The sequence below is a fragment of the Acomys russatus genome, chromosome 23 (assembly GCF_903995435.1).
Source record: "Acomys russatus chromosome 23, mAcoRus1.1, whole genome shotgun sequence".
NCBI lineage: Eukaryota > Metazoa > Chordata > Mammalia > Rodentia > Muridae > Acomys > Acomys russatus.
The window spans coordinates 967,072-993,748 of NC_067159.1; the positions used below are offsets into that span (position 1 = coordinate 967,072).

The 26,677-nt window shown below is 42.0% G+C and overlaps 1 protein-coding gene across 1 annotated transcript in view; it reads right to left on the reverse strand.

Moving 5' to 3' along the window:
* Positions 1–18,559: 18,559 nt before the first annotated feature.
* The window catches only part of Chd1l (chromodomain helicase DNA binding protein 1 like), a 61,463-nt gene continuing 53,345 nt past the window's right edge, over positions 18,560–26,677 (reverse strand). Inside the window, exons 19-23 of the mRNA XM_051166020.1 lie at positions 25,876–25,974; positions 23,629–23,699; positions 21,467–21,581; positions 19,904–20,012; positions 18,560–18,952 (exon numbers count right to left, since the gene is read on the reverse strand). Of these exons, the coding sequence (XP_051021977.1) occupies positions 18,874–18,952; positions 19,904–20,012; positions 21,467–21,581; positions 23,629–23,699; positions 25,876–25,974 (473 nt within the window). The 3' untranslated portion in view covers positions 18,560–18,873. The remainder of the gene's footprint in view (positions 18,953–19,903; positions 20,013–21,466; positions 21,582–23,628; positions 23,700–25,875; positions 25,975–26,677) is intronic.

Below are 26,677 nucleotides of genomic sequence, written 5' to 3' on the forward strand. Positions count from 1 at the left end.
TTGTCTTCTGACCAGCACCTCCATAGGTGTGTGTATATATGCATATGTATGTATATATTGTTGCTGTCTTCTGACCACTCAACATATATGTATATGTATATGTATATGCATATATACTGATATGTATATATACCTGTGTATTTATATATATATGTACATATATACATGTATGTATTAAGAAAAATAAAAATAGATAATTACACTTACAATTACACTACTTCAAAGGACAAAAGATATAGTTCAAGGACATAGGAAACACAGGGCCTGGTCTGTGTGGGGGAGGGGTGTCTTCCTGTGGGATCTGGATGAGTAACCCCCTCACAATGTATCCACCAACCAGGAAACTCCTGCAAGCTTCAGTGTCCTGATATTTTTAATCTGTCATTCATTATATAGGCAGGATTGATTAAATCACTAGCCTTATGATTGAAGCTAATCTTTAGCATCCTTCCTTCCGCTCAAGGTCGAGTCTCAGAAAGTTCCAGCCTTCTAATCATGTGATTGGTTCTCTGACAGTCACCATTTTGAAGCTATCTTAGGCCTCCACCTGGAGTTGCCTCATTAGCATAACAAAGACATTCCTATTACTCAGAAAATCTCAAGGGGTTTGAAGCTCAGTGCCAGAAATTGGTGACAAAGACCATCTGTGGTATGTGTGTGTGTGCGTGTGTGTGTGCGCGCGCGCGCACGCACCCTCACACCACACATTTCTTTATGTGTGTTGTTAATTTTGCCTTTCTTCATATAAATGATATATAATATATAGGTGGGCATTTTAGCCTTATCTGACACTTTGTGTATCTTATGGGGAAATTCTGTCTAAAATATAATGCCTGATATAGTTGACTGTGTTGCTTTTATAATTAAGATGATAAGATATAAGATGCTAGGCAAGAGATACACTATTAGGTTAGGAGTTTATTAAATGAGCATGGGGAGAGAAGGAAAGGGGGAAGTCGTACCCCAGAGAGAAAGAGAGAGAGAGAGAGAGAGAGACGGAGGAAAAGAGAGGAAGAGACAGACAGAGACAGAGGGGAGGAGAGAAAGAGCTAAGAGAGAGGGGTGAGGTAGGTCTGTCCTTTTATATACTGGGCAGGGCCACGCCCCCATGGCAGGTAGGTAATGACGTCACAGGTAGGCAGACTGAAGCAGAATCCTAACATTTGCTCTTATATTTAACAGTGTACCTTGATTTTCTTTTTCTCTTCCTAATGTTGCCAGTTTTATCAAATTGTTGTTTGTTCTTTTTTGTCCCATGTTAATTGGATTTACTTTTTGGTTCATTTAATACCTACCTTCTTTTCCCAGCACTAATAATCAAAGCATATTGTTCTAATTTTCTCTGTTTAAGGAAAAGAAAACAGGCCTACTATAAGGTTCTAGACACCTAGCTGAAACTTGTTATTTACTTTGTAACAAACCAGCTACAATCTGTCCCATAACGTAAACAAAATCCTCTATGAGGAAAGTGACTTTGAAAGGACTAGTCCTCTTATGGAGAGAAACATTTTTTGTACACTGTATTCTGAGCAGTTTCCCCTTTGCCCACCCCTTCCATGTCCTCCCAGCTCCACACCCACTCAGCTCCGTGCCCTATCTTCCTCTCATTAGAAAACAAACAGGCAAACAACAACAAAAAGCAAAATTTTAAAGAAAAAAAAACACAAGAAACACACACACCATAAAATCACAAACTATAATACACAAGCAATAAGACCAAAAAAAAAAAAAAAAAAAAAAAAAAGTTCAAACAATGCAATATGAGGCCAAAAAGAAAGAAAGAAAGAAAGAAATCTACAAAAATATTGACTTCATTTTGTATTGGCCGTTTACTGGTTTGGGTCCTCCATGGAGGATCCATTGAGGAGAATTCATTTTCCCTTTGCAAACAGATGTCAGTAGAGACAGCTTCTTGGGTAGGGGTGAGAGTCCATGTTCCCCTTGTTTTTGCTTAGTTCAACCTTTTCTGTGTTTAAAGTCCGCTCCCTCATGCAGCTCCTTGGAGTCCAACCTCGTAAAGAATATGTTTTACAAAGATGAATTAATTACTCATGAAAGCTAATTGGACCTTTGAATTATTGTCAGTTTGTTCTTCGATACCCAATAAAATGTTTTCATTTTATGTTCTTCCTTAGTCTTGTTGACAAAGAAGATGAAAATAATTTGCTGCCATCATATTTACCTCCACTTCTGTAGGTCATTCCCTCTGATTTACTGACACTGTTTAGGATATTTTATGCTAGAATGGTTTTAGAATTTTCTTTGTAAATGTCTCTTATTTGGAGTGTCCTTATCTATCACTTAAATTGTACATTTCTATAGAGACTGCTATGACCATTTACATATAAATATACGTGTAATGGGAGGTGGTAAGGTAGCTGAAGGAAGGGACAAGAAGACTGAGATAGAGAAAGAGTTTCATTGGCTTTTGTTGGGTTTTGCTGGCTTTTGTTGGGTTTTGTTGGGTACTCACTTACCTGCTTTCTTTTCAACATACTTGTGATTGGAATGAGAGGTTCCCCCATAGTCTCAGGAATCTCAATACCTGGTCCCCAGTTGGTGGCACTGTTTGGTTAGGTTGAGGAGGGGTGGCCTTGCTGGAGGAAATGTGCTACTAGGGGTATGTTTTGAGAGTTAAAAGACTCATGACATTTCTAGTTCTTTCTTTCTTTCTTTCTTTCTTTCTTTCTTTCTTTCTTTCTTTCTTTCCTGCTTTCAGTTTAAGATATGTGCTCTTGGCTCTTCTTGGCTTCTGACTCCAGCCACCCTGCCCTAGCTTTGCCATCATGGACTCTTATCCCACTGTAACTATAATAAAATGAGACTTCCTCCACCAAACAAATTAATCCATTACTTTTTATTCCAGTCTTGCTCACATCCTCAGAACACAGGCAGATGCAGCCAGATGCCCTGCCAGAATATCACATGAATGTCTCCGAAGCACAGTTGCTGAGAGGTCCTTATTTCCTTTTGAAATCTCATTATCCAAGACTCCACTGTGTAAATGTAACTCTTATTCACCTGAGGTAATTGTCATCTTGGAAGCTTACTACCTCTGTCTGCTAACCTAAGCCTAGCTCTGGAAGCTTCTAGCCTCTATACAATCTAATCTATGCCTAGCATGTTTTCAGCCTCTGAAATGTACTGCTGAATAAGCTCACCCTTTCTAGCTCTTTCTAAACTCTGGGCTGGCTGGTTCAACTCAGCTGTTCTGGCTCAGACTCCTTTCCAAGCTGACTGATTCAAACTGGCTCTTCTCAGTTTTTCACTGGATTGTTCTCTTTGGCCTCAAAGTAACTCTAGCAATCTGTTCTAACCTTCTGACTCTTTCTCATTCTCTGGCCCCTTTTGTCTTCACCTGTGTCTAGCTTGTTCTCTCTTCAACCTGCCTCTGTAAAACTCTCCCCATAAAACTGCCTCTCCTCTCCCTTTCCCTCTCCCCCTCCCCTCTGTCTCCCCCACCCCCAATCTCTCTCTCTCTGTCTCTCTCTCTGTCTCTGTCTCTCTCTCTCTCTCTCTTTGTGTATTGATCCTTTAGTAGCTTTTCTTTCCTCTCTGTCCTCATGAGAGTTGGAAGTATCCTATTATGTCAAATCTCTCTCTGATTCATCACTTTGTCTGCCCCTCAATTAGACATCACTTTCAAACATGGGTGCTTCCTTCTACAAACTAACTTCACCTTCATAGCTTGGGACTAAAGGTGTGCACTAAGGGTGTGTCTTCATTCCAGCCAGATCACACAGACCTAGAAGGTCTTTGGATGTGATCTGTGCGGCCATGTTGCTGAATTAAAATTCTTCTACACCACTGTCTGCACTGCTCTCAGTATTTTGGTCTTCCCTGACTCATCAAAATGCCTCAATAAATCCTAGGGCTTTTTAACCCCAAAGTTACAAACTCTGCTATATGCCTCCTACAAGTGTGTTCCAAAGGCCTCAGAACCACACGATCCTGCTTTTCACAACACCAGCCCCACTTCTTAGCACCACTTGTACATGTTACTTTCATTTTTTCTTGCTGTAACACGTATCTGACCAAAGAAAATTAGAGAGGGATTTGTTTTAGCTCCGTAGACAACGGGAGATGCAGAAACAATTGAGGTGTTGCTGAAGTGAAGAACTGGATGCTTTGAAGGGAGTCGATCATTGTGAGGAAGGCACAGTGACAGGAGCTTGTGACACGCAGTCACATTACATTTGCTGTCAGGCAGCAAAAACAATGAATGCTAGTACTTAGCTTACTTTCTCCTTTTCATGCAACCCAGGACCTCAGCTCAAGGAATGGCGCCATGAACATCAACAGTGGGCCTCTCGCTTTGACCTAATCTAGGAACTCCCACAGAGACGTTCCCGGCAGTTTGTTGAGGATTCTAGATCCTGTTAGGTTGTCAGTCAGTATTCGTCACCACACCATCAATTTGGACTATCACTTATAGAACAACTTAAACATATGGACTCAATATTTAATTTGACCTAGGAAGCTTCCATCTGTTACTGTTTGTTTTTCTCAGGTTTGCGTTCACATGTTACACGCCCTTGTTCTCTTTCTGATAGACTTTTCACCCATAATTCTGTCTTTTTCTTTTCTTTTCTTTTCTCAAACAGGGTCTATGTACCTCCTGCTGGCCTGAAACTCACCCTGTAGACCATGCTGGCCTTGAACTCACAGAGATCCACTTGCCTCTGCCTCCTGCATACTTCATAATAGAACTTCAAGATCTCTCCTCTCGAGTTTCAGGTTATTTCTTCCACTTGGCTTTCTAGTATCATTTCCCATCTTATCCTAAAGTTAATTTATCATAAAACTTTAGCTCAACGTGTTTTGGTTTTGTTGCAGGCCCCCAGACCTTAGCATGACTGACACCATGTTAGGGGCACTACCCTGACCTTAAAACCCAGCATGTAGGCCACAACTGGGAATTCCAAAATGGGAACAGAGACTTAGTCCACAGTACCAGAAAACTCTCCAAGTAAAAAAGTCCCTAAATGTACTAACCTTGTTTCTTGCCTTCTGTATTTCTGCTTCTTGATAACTGTTATGTGACAACCACAATGTAGTTTTTGTGCATAAAAGACAGGGCTGAAAGGCTTGGGGCTGCATGACTTGGGCAAGCACCTTGCCCATCTGTTGGCTGACATCAAAGACTTTGTTTTTGGCTTTATGGGTGTTCATGTGGTGGTCTCTGGTGGGCTGACCTTGAAACAAGTTTTTACAAAAGATTTGGAGGTATTGTCTTTTTGTGTTCAAAATTGTTATTGGTCTTTCTTTTTTCTTTTTCTTTCTTTCTTTTTTCTTTTTCTTTTTTTTTTTTTTTTTTTTTTTTTTTTTTTTTTTTTTTTTTTTTTGGGCGTGTTGTGGTAATACATGGCTTTTTCTGAATGTTTGTATTTCCTTCCCTTCCTCTGGCTTCTGGTCCCTCATTAGAGCACTGTTAATTTTCTCCTGGTCTTCTGAAACTGGCTCGTGCACATCTGCTAGTACTCTAGTTTCATTCTGTGGTTGTGATAAATGCCACGACTAAGAGCAACTTAGGGGAGGGAAGAGAAGGAGAGGGGAGGGCCTTTTTCAAATTACGCGTTCCATCCATCACTGAGGGAGGGCAGGACAGGAACTTGCAACAGGAGTGCTATGTTGTCGGCTTTCACACAGGCTCATACCTAGCTAGCTCTTTTAAATCGCAGAACCATAGGCCTGTGGAATGGTGCTGTCCAAAGTGAAGTAGGTCCTCCTGCATCAAGGGACACTCAAGTCATCTCCCAACGCACGTGTGATCTGGACACACCTTCAGATGAGACTCCTTTTTCAATGAGCTCTTCAATGAACCAAGGCTATAGTAAAGCTTTGTGGGTGGAAAACTTGGAAGCACCAGGAGACAGGAAGGAGGCCCCTGCCACTGAGGGTGGGTGGGTGGAACAGTTTGAATGGGAGCTCTCATCAAAGCACTTCCTGCTCTAACAATTTCCCAGCCTTAGGTTTGGAGAGCATTCATCTGTGATGCTCAGCTACACCTCAGCTCTGCCTCTCCTGTTGATCCTGTGTGACAATCATCATGCCTGCTAGATTATTAAGCCACACAATTTCCATTTCCTGCTTTATAACTAATAAGGAATTAACAGCAACATCATTGGTGAATAATTTTATTTGCTATTACTTTTATAACTTGAAACTAGTTTTAATGACTGATTTATTTTCTGAAATAAGATCTTACTATGTAAGTCCCTGGTTAGCGTGACTTGCTATGTAGCACTGACAATTTTTGCTTGGTTTGCTTATTTCTATGATTTTCACAAAACGGTGATTTTTGTGACTTGTTTTTTTATTCCTTCCACATGTTTCTGAAGGAATGTTTATATAGTCCATCCATTTTTAAAAGTGGGTCATAATCCATTGCTACCATTATTTATTTTGGTGTTCACAATCAGAACGTGGCCATTGAGATCCATTTCAAATTGTCTTCTGGAGCCTTTTAGTAGAAAATACTTGGAAACTACACTTTGAGCTTCACTCTTACTCACTGTTATCAGTGACACCATTTACAGGCCACACGATGTAGAGTTGAAATGATGTTTCAGTTTTACATGTACTTCAATTTCATGTATATAATACAAGATCAAATGTATTAATATTATATATTCGTTAACCTGTGATTTTGAAAGGCCTCAAATAGGTAAAACAAGCATTAACAGAAATAACAATGCTACTGAAGGAATAATATCTAAGTCCAAATTAGATTACAGAGCCATCATGTGATACTGGCACAAAACAGACACATGGGCCAGTTGAGGAGATGATCCAGAAATAAGCACGTGCAGCTATAACAACCTAATGTTTTGTTTTGCTTACAAAGCTGTCAAATATATAAACGGAAGATAGAGCATTCTTAGTAAGTGGTGCTGGGGACACTGGATTTCCAACCATAGATGAGTGAAACAGACTCATATATCTTACCCTGCAGAAAAATACAATCCAAAATGGATCAAAGACTTATTTCTAAGACTTGAAACTACATGTGAGACCATATCAAGATATAGACTAGGATTTCTGAACAGGAATCCAACACTACAGGAAACAGCTGCCCCCTGATGTGTACACACACACACACACACACACACACACACACACACACACTGGCAAATGGGACTGCATGAAATGAAAATGCTCAAAATAGCAAAGGAAGCAGTCACCTTAGTGAAGAGATAGCCTACAGAGCAGGGAAGAGATCTCTACCAACTAACATCAGAAGAGGAACTAATATCCAGGGTTTATAAAGAACTGAAAAAAAAAAAAAAGATACAGCCCTCATCATCTATCAGTAAATGGTCTCATGAATTAAATAGACAGTTCTACAAAGAAAAGAAAATGGCTCAAAAATACTTGAAAACATGATTAACATCCTTAGCCATCATAGAAATTAAAGTTAGAACTGTTTTGGTATTTTGTCTTCTCTGTAGTCAGAGTGGGCATTACAAAGAAAACACATCACAACAAATGCTGGTGAGGACACAGGGAAGTGACAACCTCTGTTCCCTGCTGCTGAGAGTGTGAACTTGTCCAACCGCTGTGGAAATCAGTATGGGGTTGGGGTGTCTTCAGAACAACAAAACCAGAACCACTATAGGATGTAGCAATATCACTCAGGCACATCCCCAAAGGGCTCTAAGTCAGCAGCCTTCGGACAGACTTTCACACTCACAACAGCCAGGAAATGGAATAAGCCTAGATGTCCCCATCAACAGATGAGTGAATAAAGAAATGGTTTACATGGCCAACGGGACTTTATCTTCACATAACTTCACATAAAGAAAAATGAAATCATAACATTTACATAAAAATGGATGCCTCCGGAAGTCACTGACTAAGCCAATATATACCGCCTTGCATGTTTTCTCTTTTATACAGAACCCACATTTTAAATTTTAGATGTGTGTGATTAATTGTATTTTGTGTTTTCAGGACATGAAACCACAAAAGAGACCAGGAGAAGGGAAGCAGAGATCTTACAGGTGTAGAATAGGATATATAATACATACAATGAGGAAAAAGAAGGGGACCATCTTAGTTGCTTTTTTTCCTGTGACAAACACCATGACCAACGCAACTTATAGGAGAAAGAGATTACTGGGGGCATAGCACGAATGCATGACCAGCATGGTAGAAAACATGGCAGCAGGTAGGCAAGCATGGCACTGGAGCAGCAGCTGAGATCTTACAAAGTGTCTGCAAGTAAGAAGCAGAGCTAACTGGGAATGGCGTGGGCTCTTGAAACCTCACATCCCACCCCCAGTGATGTACCTCCTCCATCAAGGCCACACCTCCTGGCCCTTCCCAAACAGTTCCACTAACTGCAACCAAGATATGAGCTATGGGGGCCATTCTCATCCAAACCATAATAAAGGCCACATCAGAGAAGTAAAGTAACTAGAAGAAAGAAAACATGGAGGAGGGAGGGGACTGGGAAAAGAAACAAATGAGACCAAAGTATGACGACACGTATACAACAGTACCATAATGAAATCCATTATTTTGTATGTTAACCTAAAATAATAATAATAATAATAATAATAATAATAATAATAATAATAATAATATAATAAACAAAAACCATGTGAACTTATTTGGATATTTCTAATTCCAGTCTAAGGTGGTAGGGTTCTTTTTCATCCATGCCTGTAGCTTTCCTCTCCTAGCAGGCACCCTGTTGCCTAATAATATCAAATGTTTCTCCTTGGTGAATCTCACAATAGTCACAAAAATGATTCTCCATTTACACAGAGATCATTTTGTTGTCTTTGTGATTCCTGTGTCTCTAATTTTTTCTTTCCTCTTATATCAGCCAAAACCTCCAGGATAGGATGAACCGACACAGGGGGTAGTATTAATAGGTATCTTTGTTCCTGACATAGTATACGTGTTTTTAAAGCATCCTTGGCAAAATATTAATAGCAGTGATGTGTGTCTGTTTCATCTTGTTTTCTCTGTACCCATCAATTTATATTTTCATTATTATTAGTAGTAGTAATTTTAGAAATACAGAATGATTCTTAGTATGTTGAAGTCCTTTTCCATATCGACAGTGATAGTATAATTTTTCCCATCATGTATGTTAGTAAAAAAGTTCACTATTATATAAAATGATAAACATACTTAAACCTGCAGTTATACGTACAAAAAAGTTATGTCTTAGACCTTTTGTAAATATGAGGTGACGTTCCTGGATGTTTTGCAGGATGTTCTGCTTTGTCTTGTTACCATGCTCCAGTCCTGGTGCCCTGCTACAAGCATCAGTGTTCTAGAATGAGAGCAGTAGCTCTTCCATCTAATGCAGCACTTGGTTGACACATGTGCAAATTTTCATCGGTGATAACCCAAATCACAAAGTATGTCTAAGCCACATTATGCATCTGGGATAAGATAAAGATAGAATTATGGAAGAACTCGATATTCTAGCTCTCTTTCTGCTCACTTTCATATCCCCCGTGTGTGTGTGTGTGTGTGTGTGTGTGTGTGTGTGTGTGTGTGTGTGTGTGTTTTCACTAGGTAGTGAAGTCTGGCCATGAGATTACAGGTATGATATCACCATGCCCAAATGGATATTCTATTTTTATTATACCTAGTTTCTATAACTGCTGCGATGAAATGACTATTTTCTCACTGTCTCTGTTAGTCACCTTTCACTCCATAGCAAACACCTGAAAATGCCAGTAGCGTGTAATAGTGCACATTTATTTCACTAATGGATTGGTCTACAAGGACTCCCAGGCACCTGTGCTTCAGCCTTTACTAACCGGTAAAGTGGTTTTTACTGTGAGAAAATAGTATGGTTGTGCGGAGTGCCAGCAGGTACTCAGCACCTCCGCTTCCAGACTACATGCAAGACACATCAAACTGATAAAATGGAGAAACGTTGGTGTCTTATGAAATACTCACAAAGATGAAAAACAAAATTGTTCTATAATTGTGAGGAGATAATTGTAATGTGTAAAATTGTAAAGGATAAGTATAATATGATTGGGGAAATTACTATCTTAGCAACAGAAGATGTGATTCATGTGATGTGAAAGAAGAGGGCAAGGAGTCCTGGGAGTCAAAGGTTTAAGTAGGGAAGTGGGGTGAAGAGATGAAGGAGACAATGGGTAGAGAGTGGGTTAACTAAACCTGAAGATAGACTTTTTTTTGACCTTGTAATAAAATGGCTTCTAATCTTAAGATGGAGCCAGGCTGGTCCATCAGGCACAGCCAGTAAGTTTTCCCATACTCCAGCGGATGCTGTCTATGTGCAGACAGCACTAAGTGGACTCCAAGGGACATTAAAAAGGAGAAAACATGAAATAGGGGAGGAGATGTGTGGAAGGGCTCGCAGGGGAGATGAGAGGGCAAATCAGTAAGTAAATATGATCATAACTCATCGGATACATACAGGAAATTCTCATATAATAAATACAAAATAGGTTTTTTTTTCAAATGTCTAGATAAATGCATGCAGTTGGCATCAAATGTGATGCTCCAATGACTGGTAAACTACGAGGAAAGGTTTTCTCTGTAAAGGAACAGAATCCCCTATGACATGTTCACGCATACTGAGTTTTATCTGCTTCCCGCACCACGTATGCCTCTCACCTCCTTGCTCCCCATAACCTGCTTGTGTCTTCCTTCCCCCTGTATTTCCCTTTCTAGTTTAATTTCACATTGCTCTTTATCCTCCTTCCTTAGTGTTTCTCATGGACCCTTTTAAGTTCCATGTCTTCTGCTCACAGTGATGCTCACATACATACACACATATGCAAATTAAAGATAGGATCCACATGAGGAATAGCATGTTTTATCTTTATTTCTGATCCTGAGTTACTTCACTTAATACATTTGTTATATTCATTTTCTAGCAAAGTTCATTTTTTGTATCTAAATCAAATCCTGTCGTACATATGTGTACTACATCCCATTATCCACTACTCTTCAGGTGACGGACATCTAGGCTGATTCCGTTTCCTAGCAGCAATAAACGTGACGTGTCTCTGGGGTAGGATACAGAGTACTTTGAGTACATGCCCAGGGGGGTATAATATTTGTAGTTTTCTTCACACTCATTTCCACAGTTGCTGTACCAGTTTGTGCTCCCATCAACAGTGAATAAGAGTGTTCCTCTTTCCCCGCATCCTCATTAATGTTATTGTCAATTGGGTTCTTGATTACTGGAGTCCAGCTCTGATGGGTTCAGGACCCAAGGAGGATAGGTGGAGTCGGTGAAAGAAGACTTGGACCAGTAAGTTCAAGTCACACACTGTGGCAATGAGACAACTCAGGCCACCTTTATTTATACACCTATTTTTTCACAGTTAAAATGATTTTACATCCATTTTCTTATTTTCTCATGTAGAATCTCCTTTTAAAACTTCCTATGTCTAAACATAACGGGCACACTGTGTTTCTACCTCCTTCTCCTCAATCCTGGTGGTTTCCTGCTAATTGTGAACTAGATCAAGAAAGAGGAAACAGCTTCAGCAGTTAATAGCCAACCCAGCACACTGGTATATAACCAAGTGCCCATGGTTACAGTATAGAGAGGAGACAGACTACATACCCAGGAAATTCTGGTTTAATTATTGGCACCTAAGGTCTCCACACATCCTGATCAGGAGATCCAATTCTTCTAATGCCCAGGCCTCTCGGCAAATCAGTAACCTGAGTCAGATCCTCATTCTTGCTTGGCTAGCCTCTGAATATTCCCATTAAGTCTTGGAATCAACAATCCAGCTAGACCCTCCAAGCCTCTTGGTAATCAACTAGCTGTTGTTTGGAACAGTTCAGTGGGCAGAGTTGTCAGAACCAAGTTCTCATTGGGAGACAGCATCTGAACATCAGCTGGTAACCCAGGCCAGGGCCTCATGTTGACTTAACCACATATCATTATTAACAAGCAGAGGAGTAGTGATCCGCTCCATTCCCATAGTCCTCAGGGACAAACAAGAATGAATCATAGTGCAAGCTTTCCCCCTCCATGACCCATCCCCCCACCTTCCATTTCCCCCCTCCCTGTTATGGAGAAACTGCCAACATCAAAGCCAAAAATGCAAACACAAGGCAAAAGCAAACCAAGAATTCCCTTAGAAAAGGCCAGGAGATTCTGTACGGATATCCCTACACATCTTTGACATGTGGGGACCCAACTCCTCAGGCCTTGCCAGAAGGAAAGCCACCTGCATTGCATGTTCAGAAAGAGGCATGGCTGCTGCCATTTGATGATAGCCATTCTCATTGGTGTAAGATGGTAGTTTTGTTGTGTGCACATATATGCACATGGAGACCAGAGGGCAACCTGGAATGACATTTCTCAGGAGACATAGTCCACGTTGGCTTTGTTTGTTTATTTTTAAGACAGGGTTTCTCATTGGACTAGCTCCAGGGAGAGCTTCCTTCTCTATATCCCCAGTGCCTGGGTTATAAGCATATGATACTCTGCTCTCTGTCTGTCTGTCTCTCCCCCACCCTCTGTGTGTGTGTGTGTGTGTGTATGTGTGTGTGTGTGTTTGTGCGCGCGCGCGTGCACGCACGCACATGCCCTGAGGATTGACTTTAGATCCTCCTGTGTGCATGGGAAGCACTTTCTTTACTTAGCCATCTTCTTGGCCCCCTCCACACAATTTTAGTTTGCAATTCTCTGATGGCTAAGGATGTTGAATACTTTAGAAATACTTATTGGCTGTTCATAGTTGAGAACCGTCCTTTCAATTCATTGATCCATTTCCTGATGGGCAGTTTTGGGGTTTTTTAGTGTTTACGTTTTGCTGTTCTTTAGTTGTTCTAGATAATAAGCCTTAATTAAGAATAGCTGGCAAAAGTGGTTTTCCCATTCTGTAGGCTGTTTGCTATGCTAACAGTTTCCCTTGCTACACAGAAACATTTTAATACCACGTAATCCAGCTCCTGCGCTATTGGAGTTCTACTCAAAGTTCTTGCCCGTATCTCTATCTTGGAGTGGTTTTCCTGTTTTCCTCTAGCTATTTATGCATTAGTTTTAAATCAAGCTCTTTGGTCCACTCTGAATTGACTTTGTTAAAAGTGAAAGATACGACTCTAAACTTACTTTTTCTGCGTGTGACATTTCAGTCTCGCAAGCACCATTTATTTAATAGGCTATCTTATTTCCAGGATGTTTTCGCAACTTTGTCAAAAATTAGGTGGCCAGAGCTATGTAGGTTTATTTCTGGGTAGTTAGTATCTCTTTTATGTTCCATTCAGCAACATATACATTTTATTCCAGTACTATTATTATCTCTGTCACTGTGGCTCTGCGGTATAGTTTTGTTTTTGAGACAAAGTCTTACCATGCAACCCTGGTTGGCCTGGAACTTGTTATGTAGACCAGGCTGGCCTCAAACTCAGAGATTGTCTGTCTTTGCCTCTCAAGTACTAGGATTAAAGGTGTGCCCCACATCAACATGCTAAATACAGTTTGACATCAGCTATTATGATGCCTCTGGCACTGTCCTTTCTATGCTATGGCTGTGTTTCCATATGAACTCTAGAACTGTTTTCTCTGATTTTGTGAAGGATGTCATTAGATTCTGATAGGGATCACATTGAATCTATAGATAAGTTTGGGCAGTAGAGCGACTTGTACAATATTAATTCTGCCAGTCCAGAAGCATGGACATCCTTGATATGGTCTAGTGTCTTACTCAATTTCTTTTTCAGTGTCTTAATGTTCTCATTGTAGGGGTCTCCACCTCCTTGCTTAGGTATATTCCTTGATATTTTAAGCTATTGTGAATATGATATTTCCCCTGATTTCTCAACAAGCGTGTGTAGCCAAGTTATATATAAAAGATGCTGATTTTTGTGTGATCTTGTGTCCTAAAACTTTTTACTGAAAGAGATCTAAAAGTCTTCTGTTGCACTCTGTGGAGACTTTTACCTATAGAAGTATGTCATTTCAAATAGGAATAGTTTTACTTCCTCTCCATTTTTATGTTTTATATATTTCTCTTATTGCTTTGGCCAATGGTTTAAACATTATTTTTAATAAGAGTAGAGGAAGTGGTTATCTTTGTCTCATTCTAGATTTTAGGAGGAAATGCTATTTTCTACATTTAGTACAATGTTGGCTATGCCTGTTGCATATAGCCTTTATTGTGTTGAGGTATACTCTATCAATTTCAACTTTCGTCATGACTTGTATCATGAAGGCTTGCTGAACTTTGCCAAATGCATTTTCTGCATCCATCAAGATGATCAGAGGACTTCTGTCTTCAGGTCTATTAGAAATTTATTATATTTATTGACTTGCATATATTGAATCAACCTGGCATTGCTGGGATTAAACAAAGTCGGTCATGATGTATGATCTTGATGTGTTCTTAAATTCAGTTTCCACGCATTTTGTTGACTTACTTTTCTGTGTTCCTTAGGGAGAATGTTCTGTAGTTTTCTCTGTTGTGTCAATATCTGGTTTTGGTGTCAGGATATTGAGTTTATAGAATGAGTTTGGGAGTGTTCGTTCTTGTTTCTATTTTGTGGATCAGTTTAAGAAGTGTTGGTTTTAGATTTTCCTTAAGATTCTGCTAAAGTTCACTAGTGAGTCCACTCACTCCTGAATTTTCTTTGTGAGGAGATTTTTAACTACTTCTTCAACCAGATCACTAGCTTTGAGTCTGCTAAATCTGGCTTTAGATTTGGATGCTGTGGTGGTTTGACCGTGAATGTCCCACACAGGCTCTGATGTTTGACTACTTGGATCCCAGCTGGTAGTGCTGTCTGGCTAGGTTCAGAAGGTGTAGGCTTGCTAGAGGAAGAATGGCACTGGGCGTCAGCTTTAAACTTTTAAAAGTCAGGTGCCATTCACAGTTTGCTCTCTTGACTTATTGTTTGCAGTTTGAGATATGAGCTCTCGGCTGTTCCTGTTGCCTATTGTCTGGATTCCCTCTCACAATGGGCTCTTATTCCTCTGGAACCGTAAGCTCAAACAAACTCTTTCTTCCATTAGTTGTTTTTAGTCATGGCATTTTTTTTATTTTTTTACAGCAATAGAAAACTAACTAGAAGTAGTTGGTCATAATGTGTTTAGAACTTTAAGTTTCTAGGTTTTCCAGCTCCTTAGAATGTAAGTTTTCAGTGTACTCCATAGTGATCTAGACTTCATTAATTTGTTGCAACATTGCCTTTTCTTTTTCCTTCCTTTCTCCCCCACCCTTCTCTCATAAATGCTGTATGCAGAGTTATTCTGCAAGACAAACAACTGCCATCATGTGGAACTCAACTGTGCTAACTTGCACAAGATTATCCCAGCTGGCCCTGTGGACTGTTTATATCCCTTTGTAGAAGGCAGGGGGGAGGGGTCACTAGATCCTTGCATGAGCATCCAGCTACTCCCTACCACCTGTTGTATGCAAATCTGCCCTGACTGCATGTGGCTAGAGTATACAGGCTGGAGAAGACTAAGGGAGAAGGGCTGCATCTACACAGCTATGAGAAAGCCATCATCCCTCCTAGGTAAAGACTGCCTGGTGTGGCTTTGGGAGAACACCTATGGTAAACACTCACCTATGTCCTATAAGCCCAATAAACTCACTGTTTTCTAGAGTGTAACTGTACCTGTTTATCTCTGGAGCCTTAAGAGGAATGCTATGCATTATTTACATCTCCCTGGGAAGAAATCTTAGCCAAAGGTATAGCGAGCAGGAGTGTAAAGATGTGTATGCCCATGCACGCACACATGAAGAACAGAGCAGGAGACAGAGTGGCTTCCTCTATTCTCTATGTTAGTACCATGAGATGGGGTTTTTCACTGATCCTAAGCTCAATGTTTTGAGGTAGACTGGCTGGCCAATGAGCTCTCTGGATCTGCTTGTCTCTATAAACCCAATACCGCTCCCAGCACGAACAGCTGAGGCTGATGTCCTACATGGGTGCTGAGGATCTAAGCTGAGGCTTCCACGCTGGCAGAAAAGCACTCACTGAGCCGTTTCCCCAGCCCATGATTCCCCTTTCACCTCTAAATTTATTAATTTGAGTATTCTCTTTCTTTTGGCTAGTTTTGCTTTGGGTTTGCCAGTTATTTATCTTCTCAAAGAAACAGGTCTTTGATTGACATTATGCATGTATTGTTCCATTCATGTCTGCTGTAATCGTTACTGAAGCCCAAAGTCTATCATCACGTTAGCTAAGGTCTCTCTGATCATCTGATAGCCATAAGCTTCTCTCTTGCGGCTGATTTGGCTGCATCACAGAGGTTCTGGTAGATTGTGCTCTCATTTGATTTTAGGATTTGAAAATCCTCTGCTGATTTTTCAATGACCCACTCACTGTTCACTCAAAAGTATATTGCTCGATCTCCAAGTATCCGTGCATTTTCTGAGTTGAGCGTTGATGATGAGATGTTATTGGATCTAGTTTTTCCAACCCAGTCAGCCTGTGTCTTTTGTGAGTTAAAGGTGTTTGCATTCAAGGCTACTATCTATTGAGAGGTCTGCACTGCCAATGCGCATGTTGCTCTTTGTTCTGGTTGGCTGGCTTATTTGTAGTTCTTCTGGCAGTACTGGGGGTTTTCTGATTGATTTACTGTGTCAGATGTGATGTCTTCCCAGCTGTCTCCTGTTCATCCTTATTTTCATGTAATGTACTTTTCTCTGTGTTCTCATGGATGAAACTGTCTTTTTCTTCTGTGTATAGTACTCCTTTAGTAACTGCCTTGTTTACAATTATTTTTATGTGTATAGATGTTTTGCCCAAATACATGTCTACATGCACCTCACGTGCCTGATGCCTGAGGAGGTCAGAAAATGGCCTTGGATCCCCTAGAACTGGAGTTACAGACAAATAGGAGCCATTGTGTGGGAACTGGGAATTAAATTTCAGTCTTCTGGAAGAGCAGTCAGTTCTTAACCTCCAAGCCATCTCTTCAGCACTTTTATGCTTTTAAGGAAATATTTTAATTTTCTACCAATTTTTAAAGATAACTTCATTGGGCTGGTTATTTACCTCCAGGGCGTGTAATATCAGTTCATGCTTTCCTGGCTTATAGGGTTGATGTTACTCAGATGTTTCTTTACATATGAGTTGGCATTTTCTTCTGGTAGCTCTTGTAGAGTTTATTGATTATTTTTACATATTTACCATAACATGTGATGAAGAAGTTCTTGTCTGGTCATGTCTATTTGTGGTTTCAGATTTGGGACTTCCTCAGCTATTAGTTCATTGAACAGAGGGACACCAAGAACATGTACAGAGGAAAGGGTGTGTGATGTGACCTGCAAACTGAGCAGAGAGGGTCCAGAAGACCAAATCTGCCTATACTTTGATCTTGGACTTGTGACATGCTGTTGTTGAAACCACCTGGCCTGCGACATTTGATTACAGGAGCTCCAGGAAGATAATACACTGGGTAAAAAGAGTGTGACATTAAAAAAAAAAAAGTGAGCATGACAGAAGATAAGCTGAGATTATTTTGTCACACAGACTATCTTGTCATAGAAGCTAAAATAAGAGTGGTTCAACAGGGAAGAAACAGTCACAGTGAATAGACTCTACTGGGAGGTCATGGTGAGCCCCAAACTAAACACTCTGGACTTAATGAGGCACTGGTGTCCTTTCTACTGATTCTCTCAGGGGAGCAGGCGTAAAATCCATGTGCGTGACGAGTGTGTGAGTGCATATATGTGTGTATATGAGTGTATGTGTGTGTGTGTGTGTGTGTGAGAGAGCATGTATGTGTATGTCTATGAATATGTATGTGTGCATGTCTGTTTTTGCATGTGCATGTGTGTGTGAAATGACAACTGAATACGGAGAACCCTTAAATCAGGGTATTACAAGAAAGGAAATGAGAAATTAAAAAATTTTTAATTTTGTAATTAAAAAGGTTTTAATCTGAAAGACAACTTAGGTGTATAGAACTTTGGGGATAAAGGAATGGGGGATAACTTTCTGGCTGGCGAAGGCCCTTAAGTTTTTACCGATCTTTTTTTCCTGGAATGAGATTTGAGCTAAGCTAGCTGTACCTTGTAACTATTGCTGTGGTTTCCATTGGGTTGGCTGGCCATCTATTTTTAGCATGATTATGAACCTTCACTTTAATGCCATTGATTTGTGAGTGAAACAACAACTGGCTGTTGCTAGTCAGGGGATCGCAAAAAAAAAAAAAAAAAAAAAAATGACGTTTCTGTTTTTCAGGTTTTACACTTAAGTATTTAATCCATTTCCAGTTTATTAGTCATAGCAGAAATACAATGCTTCTCTCATATTGAAGGCTAGTCGTTTGCATATGATTTCAATAAACATTTGTGTGCCTCAAATTGTTCTATATGATATGGAAAATAAAAGAGAAGGGATCTTTCTTAAAGTCCTTAGTTCTTAAGCAATGAACTGACTGACACACCAATATGCTTATTATATACCTATCAGGCATATGCGCAACCCACCTGTCGCCATTTTGATGCTCTATCTAGCTCAGTTAGGTTTCTGTTTCCTGGATCTGACCTGCTTTGACCTGACAGTTTACCTGGAAACCTTTCCGTCTGTAAATCAGTCTGGTGGAGGGTAAAAAAACTAGGTTCAAGGGGGTGGAGGGTAAAAAAACTAGGTTCAAGGGGAGAAAGGCAACATGAACTATTAACAATAGAAAATTTATTATTATATAAGCTTATGCAATCTGAAGCCAAAGGGCTTTTCCCATATAAGCTGTACATTCCTGGATTATAGGAACTGGATCACAGTAGAGCTTCCGGGGGGAACAAAAGTAGAATTCAGAGAAAACTACCCGAGAAATTCCTGAGTGAAGAACATAGCTGAAGTCAGCCTTCTTTCCTGAAAACTCAGTCACCCTGGGGACATGGCATTACTAACTGGTTGCTAAAACTGGACCCGATGCCAGGCTGGTTGCTAAGGAACCAGTGGTGCTGAGGAGGGAGATGTAGGCAGTGAATGGCGGGCAGCAGCCTTACTTCTAGGAAAATAGTATCTGCAGAGATGGTTAAGGAAGACATATCTAATTCAACTTCACCCAAAATACCAGTGCTCATGTAGTCACTGCAAAACGCATAATGTCTTCTCTTCCTATCAGAAACTTTTCTGCTATTGTTAGGACTCATGACTGTCACTGTTATGTGGTATACTAAAATTCTCAACATTGCGCAAGCACATAAAATTTGACTTCTTTATTAAACATATTAAAACATAAATGCTTTAGAGACCACACAGAGTACACATATTTCAGTAAGGATTAAGGTGAAAAGATGGAGTTTCTGGAGGTTAATTCTGCTGTTTCTAGCCAGTTTACAGTTTACAGCTAAAAACTGCTGGCCTATAGAGCCAGGTCTTAAAAATATTAATGTAGTGCTTGTAGGTGATGACTTAATGCTCACAATGGAGTTCACACTGCCTCTCAAAAGCACATCAGAAAGGGGTAGGGGCATACATAGCTCAGTGAAAATGTGTTTCCCTAGCACGTGGAAGACCCTGGATTCAACCTCTAGCACTGTAACTCAAACAAAACACAAAGACGAATACATCAAAAGTGTTCACTTGTTTAAGTTAACTTTAGTGAACAAAATGAAGGGTTTTGAGAGAAATGACAAGATATATTATCAAATGGCAGTTGCTCAATTAGCTTTCCCCTGATATCTTTTTATTATTTATGTATTTATTTTTCCAGACAGAGTCTCTCTGTGTGCCCCCTGGCTATCCTCTATAGATCATTACGCTGTCCTCAAATTCAGAGAGCCTCCTGCCTCCTGACCACTGAGTGCTGGGATTAAAGGCATATGCCACCATACCCAGCTACCATATTATCTGTTTTTAATGAAAAAACCATGACAGGAGACTTAGCCTTTTATCAAATAGCAATATCAGGAGATACAACACAACTGTCTTCCTTGATTGAAATACATACTATCGAGACCACAAAGGATACATGTATGTTGGGATGCCTCTCGCAGCCAAATGTTTCCGGATAAGTCTTTCAGTACCATACCAGTTAAAACCCTTTGTAGCATGTCCAATGCGTGGAAGATGAACACTTGCTATTAAAAAGAAAAGATTATGATAATCCATGGAAAATATACACAGGAGAAAATAATTATTGAAGGTCTCACACAAAGAACACAATTATAATATCAAAAATATTCTATGGAGGAAATGGAAAAGGGTAAGTAAGTTTTTATGTAGAACACAACACCCCAAAGGTTCTAGAAGTAAGTAGATATGGTAGACATAGATTATGACTGATGGGTGAATCAAATTAAAACTAGCATAAATTCTCCCATAAGTCAAGAAATTCCACAAACACTGAGAGACACTAGGGTTGGACAGATTAAACTGTCAGAAAAGAACAGTTACAGTATGTGACAGGTGAGGAAACTGAAGACAGCTTCCTTGTTGCAGGATATTTGATCCCGCCGTGAACCCCAAGACTGTGAACTGTAAAAAACCTGTTTCTTGTTTGCTGTGGTTGAGCCCTAGCACACACCTTTAATCCAAGAGCTTTCTGTACACAAGAGTTAATAATGTTAGCCCTAAGTTAAGAGGCAGAGCAAGAAACCAGCAGACAGAGATAAAAGAGCAGGAGGGACTTTGAGTTGAGGGGTATTTAGGACAGCATGGAGCAGAAGAAGGACTTTCTCTTCCTGGCTGTCAGCCGAGCTGAGGAAGAAAGGCCTTTTCCTCTGGGACGTCAGCTGAGGAGGAAGGCTAGCTCGGTGCTTTCCCTGCCTCTCTGAGCTAGCAGGCGTTCACCCCAGCATCTGGCTCCTGAGTCTTTATTGATAAAATTGAACATCTGAGATCTTTTTCTTATTAACAACACTTCTTAAGTATGCAAACATTGTCCACAAGGGAACAGGCTATGTGAACACAAAGTGATGTGGCTGAGACCTCTGGTGGAGTGAGAATTTTTGGTTTCTTGAAAAGCACAGAAATATTATAAGAATATGTTTTTGTTTTTTTATCTCAGGTGTGGGATATGGGGCTGCTTCAGACTGTCCACAGCAGCTGACTATGACTTGTCTCGTGCTCTGGCAAGGGTGTGATTTTGCCAGCTGAGTTTACATTTGGAATTCTGGGGACTCTTCAGAGGGTATAAATGAGAGCGGCCCGAGAGCTGGGGCGGCTGCTCTCTCCCTGCTGCTGCGTTGGCTGGTTGCTGGCTGGAGATACCCTGCCTATGACAAGGACTGGTCTTGTCCCAAGGAACTCGACACCCCTAATCAGCAGGAACTAGTCTCGAAACGACTACGCCCCTTTCCGCTCCATCCTTCTTTCTCTCTTACCTAGTGATGGGGGTTGGAAGGGGTTGGGATAGTATGGGGCGGCAGGAAAAAGAAAACTGATAAAGTAGCCAAGAGCCCGGATACATGGATACACTCTATTTTGCTCTTGCTATGCAAATCAAGGGAGTCTTGACACGCCTTATCTCCCTTCAAAAGTCACAGCACATGTCTGGACAGAAATTCTCATCCTGAGCAGAGGGAAGGCTTACCTTTCTTTTTCTTTGCTGCTGAAAATATCTTCTTCAGACCCTCTTCTAGGGCTGCCATCTTAATGCCAGACAGGACATTGGTGCGATCGCGGTGTTGAGCCACAATCAAGGCCAACTAGAAAGAATAACCACCCATCAACTGACAGGGCACAAGGCAGCCACACTGCCACAGAGACACTGACTGCTACCAGGGCTGAGATCCATCCCTTCTGGACACTGCCTGGACAACAACATCCTACAACATACAACATGGCTGGCCCATTTGATTTTGTGGTAACTTAAGTAGGCTTCTCTTCCTCATTTTAAGATAGGGTCAAGCTAGAGTCCAAAACATGGATCTCTTAGGTGTTTTCCCGGGAAAAGAGAACTGTTCAGAATCTCAGCTGGTATTTTGTCAGGAATTCTTTAATTCAGCCCTGCTGAGGCCTGAGCAATAGGCCTCATCCAGGTATGCTGCTGTGCACTGTGAACACCTTTTCTTTTGGGGTGCTAGGGATTAAACCCAGGCAAGTGTCCTATCGCTGCCACAATCACAGCCACCAGCTGGAGTCCTTGGATTCTGTTTCTTATGCACAGATACTGTTGTCCCCCTCTACCCACTTTGTGCAGCACTGTATACATTACCAAGTGAAGAAATGGAAAGCTCTATGCCGGTAGCCACACAGGTCTCTGAGTATGAGCTTTTCTTGGCCTCACTTTCTAAATCTTTTTCTAATTCATCAATGATCTGGCTCAAAATCCACGGATTTGGGCCTCAGAGACAGTCAGGTGGATGCAGTGAAAAGTAAAACTCACTACAGATACTCCAGATGACAAGCAAGCAGGAGATACTTAAGATGCAAAGCAGAGGAGGTGTGGGTTGCTTCCTGTCTTCTGTCAGCTAGAAGTATAATCCTTCACACAAATTTTTGTATAAACAAAAATGAATGCTGAGAATCTTGCATCATACTTTCTTATTCTACTCAGGAAATGGTTTTGAGCATATTCTATGAGCCAGCACTGTGTGGAGTACTGATGATAAAAGAAACAGAAGGGGCTGGCTGCCAAGCCTGTGACCTGAGTTTGATCCCAAAGACCCTGTGGTGGGAAGAGAATGTACATCTGTAGGTTGTCCTCTAGCCTGACACATGTACGCACAGGCAAGCATGCGCGCGCGCGCACACACACACACACACATACACACATATTATAAATAAAAATGAATACTAAATACATACATCTACACAAATGATTTTTTAAAAAGATAGGAATCCCTGTATAAGAAGGCCCTGCAGTTAGGTCAGGGAAGAGCGAGGAGGTGTTTTAGGGACTATAACGGATGGAAGCCTTGAGGTACAGAAAAGATGTACAGAGTGACCAGCCCTACTGCTCGTTGTGGATGGACTGTGTCCTTTGCTCAGTTGTTGTGTTAGGGCTCTAAACCCTTGGACCCTAACTTGTGTCCACATATGGACAAAGTCTTTATGAGATTAAGTTCAAACAAGGGTGGGCCCTAATCCAAGCTCACACATGTACTTTTACAAGGAAACTTTGGGAGCTGGGGGAAACTTGAGATGCAAGTCCAAGGGCTGGAGTTCACTCCTGAACCCACATAAAAAGCAGGGTGTGGTGGCCAAATGGGGGTGAAAGGGGGCTGCTGGAGACCAGGCAGATCCCAGGTCTTGCACATGAACTCCAGGACAGAGAAAGCCAGTCTCAAAAAGACAAGGTAGGTGGCCTGAGAACTGACACGTGAGGCTGGCCTCCACATACACACATATATGTTTGCACACGCGCGCACACACACACACACACACACACACACACACATACACACACAAACTAGGACACATAGAAAGGTATCAAAGATGTGGACACAGAGAAAGACTGTGAGGACAAGGTGAGAAGGGCTGGTTATGTACAAGCTATTAGAAAGGCCACTAGAGAAGCCAAACCCACTGCTGCCCCATGTGGTCATGTCTCCAGCACTCACAATCTGTTTCTAAGGCTGAAGCTACCCAGTCTGTGGCATAGATGTGGCAGCCCTAACAGGCTACCCTACCACTACAGAGGTTGGGCAGTGAGCAGGTGCAGGCCGGATAGGAGAGGGTTCAAGAGTAGCAGTTATGAGCCAAGAGCTAGTCCTGGTGTGTGACGGTTTATTTATTTATTTTTTAACTTACCAAATCTTGCCCTTTGTCTCGGGAGTCTTTATCATCAATGGGAAATAAAAGGACATCGCCCAAACTCAAGTCTGAGGTTTTAAAGAGAGACAGCAAGAAGAACATTAAGTTCACTGAAGGGTTGTTCTGAATCTTCCCTAACTGTTCTTTTTCTAATCCAATCACATTTTTGTTATTTTCTTGCTTTTTGGAATATGATCTCACTCGGTAGCTCGGGCTGTCCTTGAACCTGCAGCAATCCTCCTGCCTCGACTTTCCCAGGCACGTGCCACCACGGCTTGCTCCGATTAAGACTTTGTACTCTGTCTATAAGAGTTGTTTATAGCCTCTCCCTGTCTCCTGACCTGCCATCCTCTCAGCAGGTACTCGGCGGCTCCCTCCTGCATTTTCACGCTCTCCGAACTCTGTGGTCCTCCTCCATCACCAACCTGGCACCCCGGTGGCCATCACGAGATTCTGAAGGGCAGAGGAGTGAGGTGGGCGAGTTCTGGGCTTGAGGTGCCTTCGGAGGCCCCTGCTCGTGTCACATCACTCACACGCTGCATTCTACCATTTTCTATCTGTGCATCTCCCTCTCATCCAAATCACATCAAGGTGATGCTCTGGACAAACAGGCCAATTGAGTCCTGGGGCTTGATGGACCCAGTCTGAATTTTCTAGTCCAACAAAATATGATAAATATCCTGCATGCCCCAATCTCTCAAGCCGTTTGAAATCACTGGAGGCCTGGCTACAACGCTCTCCCAATCAGATTTCCCAAACAGGCAGACTACCTGCAAGTGGGCTCCATGGCTGTGGCTAGGCTTCTTTTTAAAATGTAAGTTTACCCTCCCACCTGGGTACTGGCTCTGCCCTGGGCTACCAGGGACTGTGTCACTGCTTCTGTCCTTGAATCCCTCTTCAGAGATGACAGCACTGACCACCTCTAGTTTCAAGGTAATATGGCCACTGAGCGGGGGAGTGGCCACTCCCAACGCCGCTCTTACTCCGGTGTCTGGATACTATGGAACCCTTTACCCCCTTCATGACATCTGTTTTCCTGTGCAAAGTACGTATCTCTAATCTAGAAATCCAAAATCCAAAATGTGCCCAAATCTGAGTTTGAACTCAGATTCTCACACGACACCAAGGTAGGAAGGTGCCCACCTGACCTCATGCAGTGGGTGCGTTAAATATGCTATTACGCACAATTTCCTTCATGCTGCCTGTTAGATGTGTGTGGGACACATGCGGATCTTACATTTCGACTTGGATCCCATCCCCACAGACTCATAACGTGCACACAGGTCTGAAATGTGAAGCCCTTGCGGTCCCAAGCCTTTTGGATAGGGTCTACTCAACTTTCACATCAAGACGCTACATTCTCAAGCTGCTTGTTCCCTCTTCCTGCCTCAGAGACTGAGTGGCGATGTGTCCCAGGCTCTGCCATCTTGTCTTATTTCTCCGTCGTGATTACAACCCAGGCTTTGCACAGGGTCTCCTCATCCACACCCCTCCTTCTGCTCTCTCCCTGGGTCTCTGCGGTTCCAACCGCCAGCACAGTATCCACAATCACTTCTCTCAACAATCTGCATCATTAGAGCCAGTATTTGTGCTTCATCTGCTTACCCTCCCCACCCACCATGAAGGGCAGAAGCATGAGTTACACTCCATCTCTGAGAACTGTGGAAGGCGTTTGTTCCTCCCACCAGGGCTCTTACCCTCTCAGCCACCTCAGGAAAGGGGTGTGACTGCCGCACATAAAAGAAGGCGCCTTTCCCTGGACCCAGTGCAGAAGGTTAACATGGCTCAGCAAGTGGCCCTGCCCTCACACAACCTTATTTCTATCTTCAGGGAGCGTGGTGGCCCTGGCTGTGGTGACTCAAGCCTGAGCTGCCAAGAACTGTTAAAAGTGTGTCCAATTTCGCTCCCCTGTGGAGACGGTCAGTGGGGCGAACAGGGACACCATCTTCAGTCAGAACACTTATATCCGCTATCCTTATCCCAGCCCCAAGGGAAGCAGGGAATGTGTAAGTGACAAATTATGAAGAAATAGGGATGGGGGGGGTGCACGCAGGGCGGATCTGCCTTAGCGGTACACACAACGGGCAGCTAGTGGCACAAGCCAGGTCCTGCTGGCTCTTCTCTGTCCTGCAGTGCTTCCTAACCCACCCGATGGACCGTTTTAAGCATCCTCTCCTGTCCTGCTCTGTCCTTGGCCCTCTCGTCCTCCTCCTCTTCCTCCTCCTCCTCCTCTTTGCTCCTCACCTTTCATTTTCCCAGCCAGCTCATACATTTTCCTTGGTTCAGCCGATCGTGTTTCCAGAGCCGTGAATAAGCCGCCTCTGCCCCAGCGGCCGGAATCATCTGCAGCAGAGAGAAGACGTTCATCTACACAGGAGGCCAGTCCAGCCCACGGCTTAGAAAACCAAAGGCACACTAAACAGGCTTGTGGGAAAATGACGAGGAAATATATCTGACCTCCTAGGAATATTCTAGAAGGTACATGTGGCCACTGTGCCAGGAAGGGTCATGACAGGAATCTCAGAAAGTAAGTGTTCTGAAAGAGAAGCTCCTGTGTATCTGTGAGTGCTGAGGGTAGGAGGTGGGGCGGAGAACACAGAGTAGATGGGCATGACAGAGCCCGCACACTGGAAGAAGGAAGCAAAGCAAAGCTGCTTTAGTGCAGCTGGTTACACCTTGTATTTATACTCGTTTATTCTACACATATTGGCTCATATATCTTACGTGTCAAGCACTGTTCTAAGCACCAGGCTTATACCAGCAAACAACAATAACAAAAGTCCCTGCTCCATGAAGCTAATTTTCTAATGCAATGAGAAAGTCAAATAAACAAATACACGTTATCGTGCACCAAGGGACAAAGCTCGTGACAAAGGAGAGCAGGATAGAATAAGACAGAAAGTAACACGGAGACCACTCTGCATAAGGCGGCCGGGGAAGACTACTCTGAGAAGCAGACATTTGTGCAGCGTTCAGTGTGGTCACTGGGGAAAGAGGAGTCCAGGTGAAGGAACTTAAAGTGTGATGGCCACAGGAGGGACACACT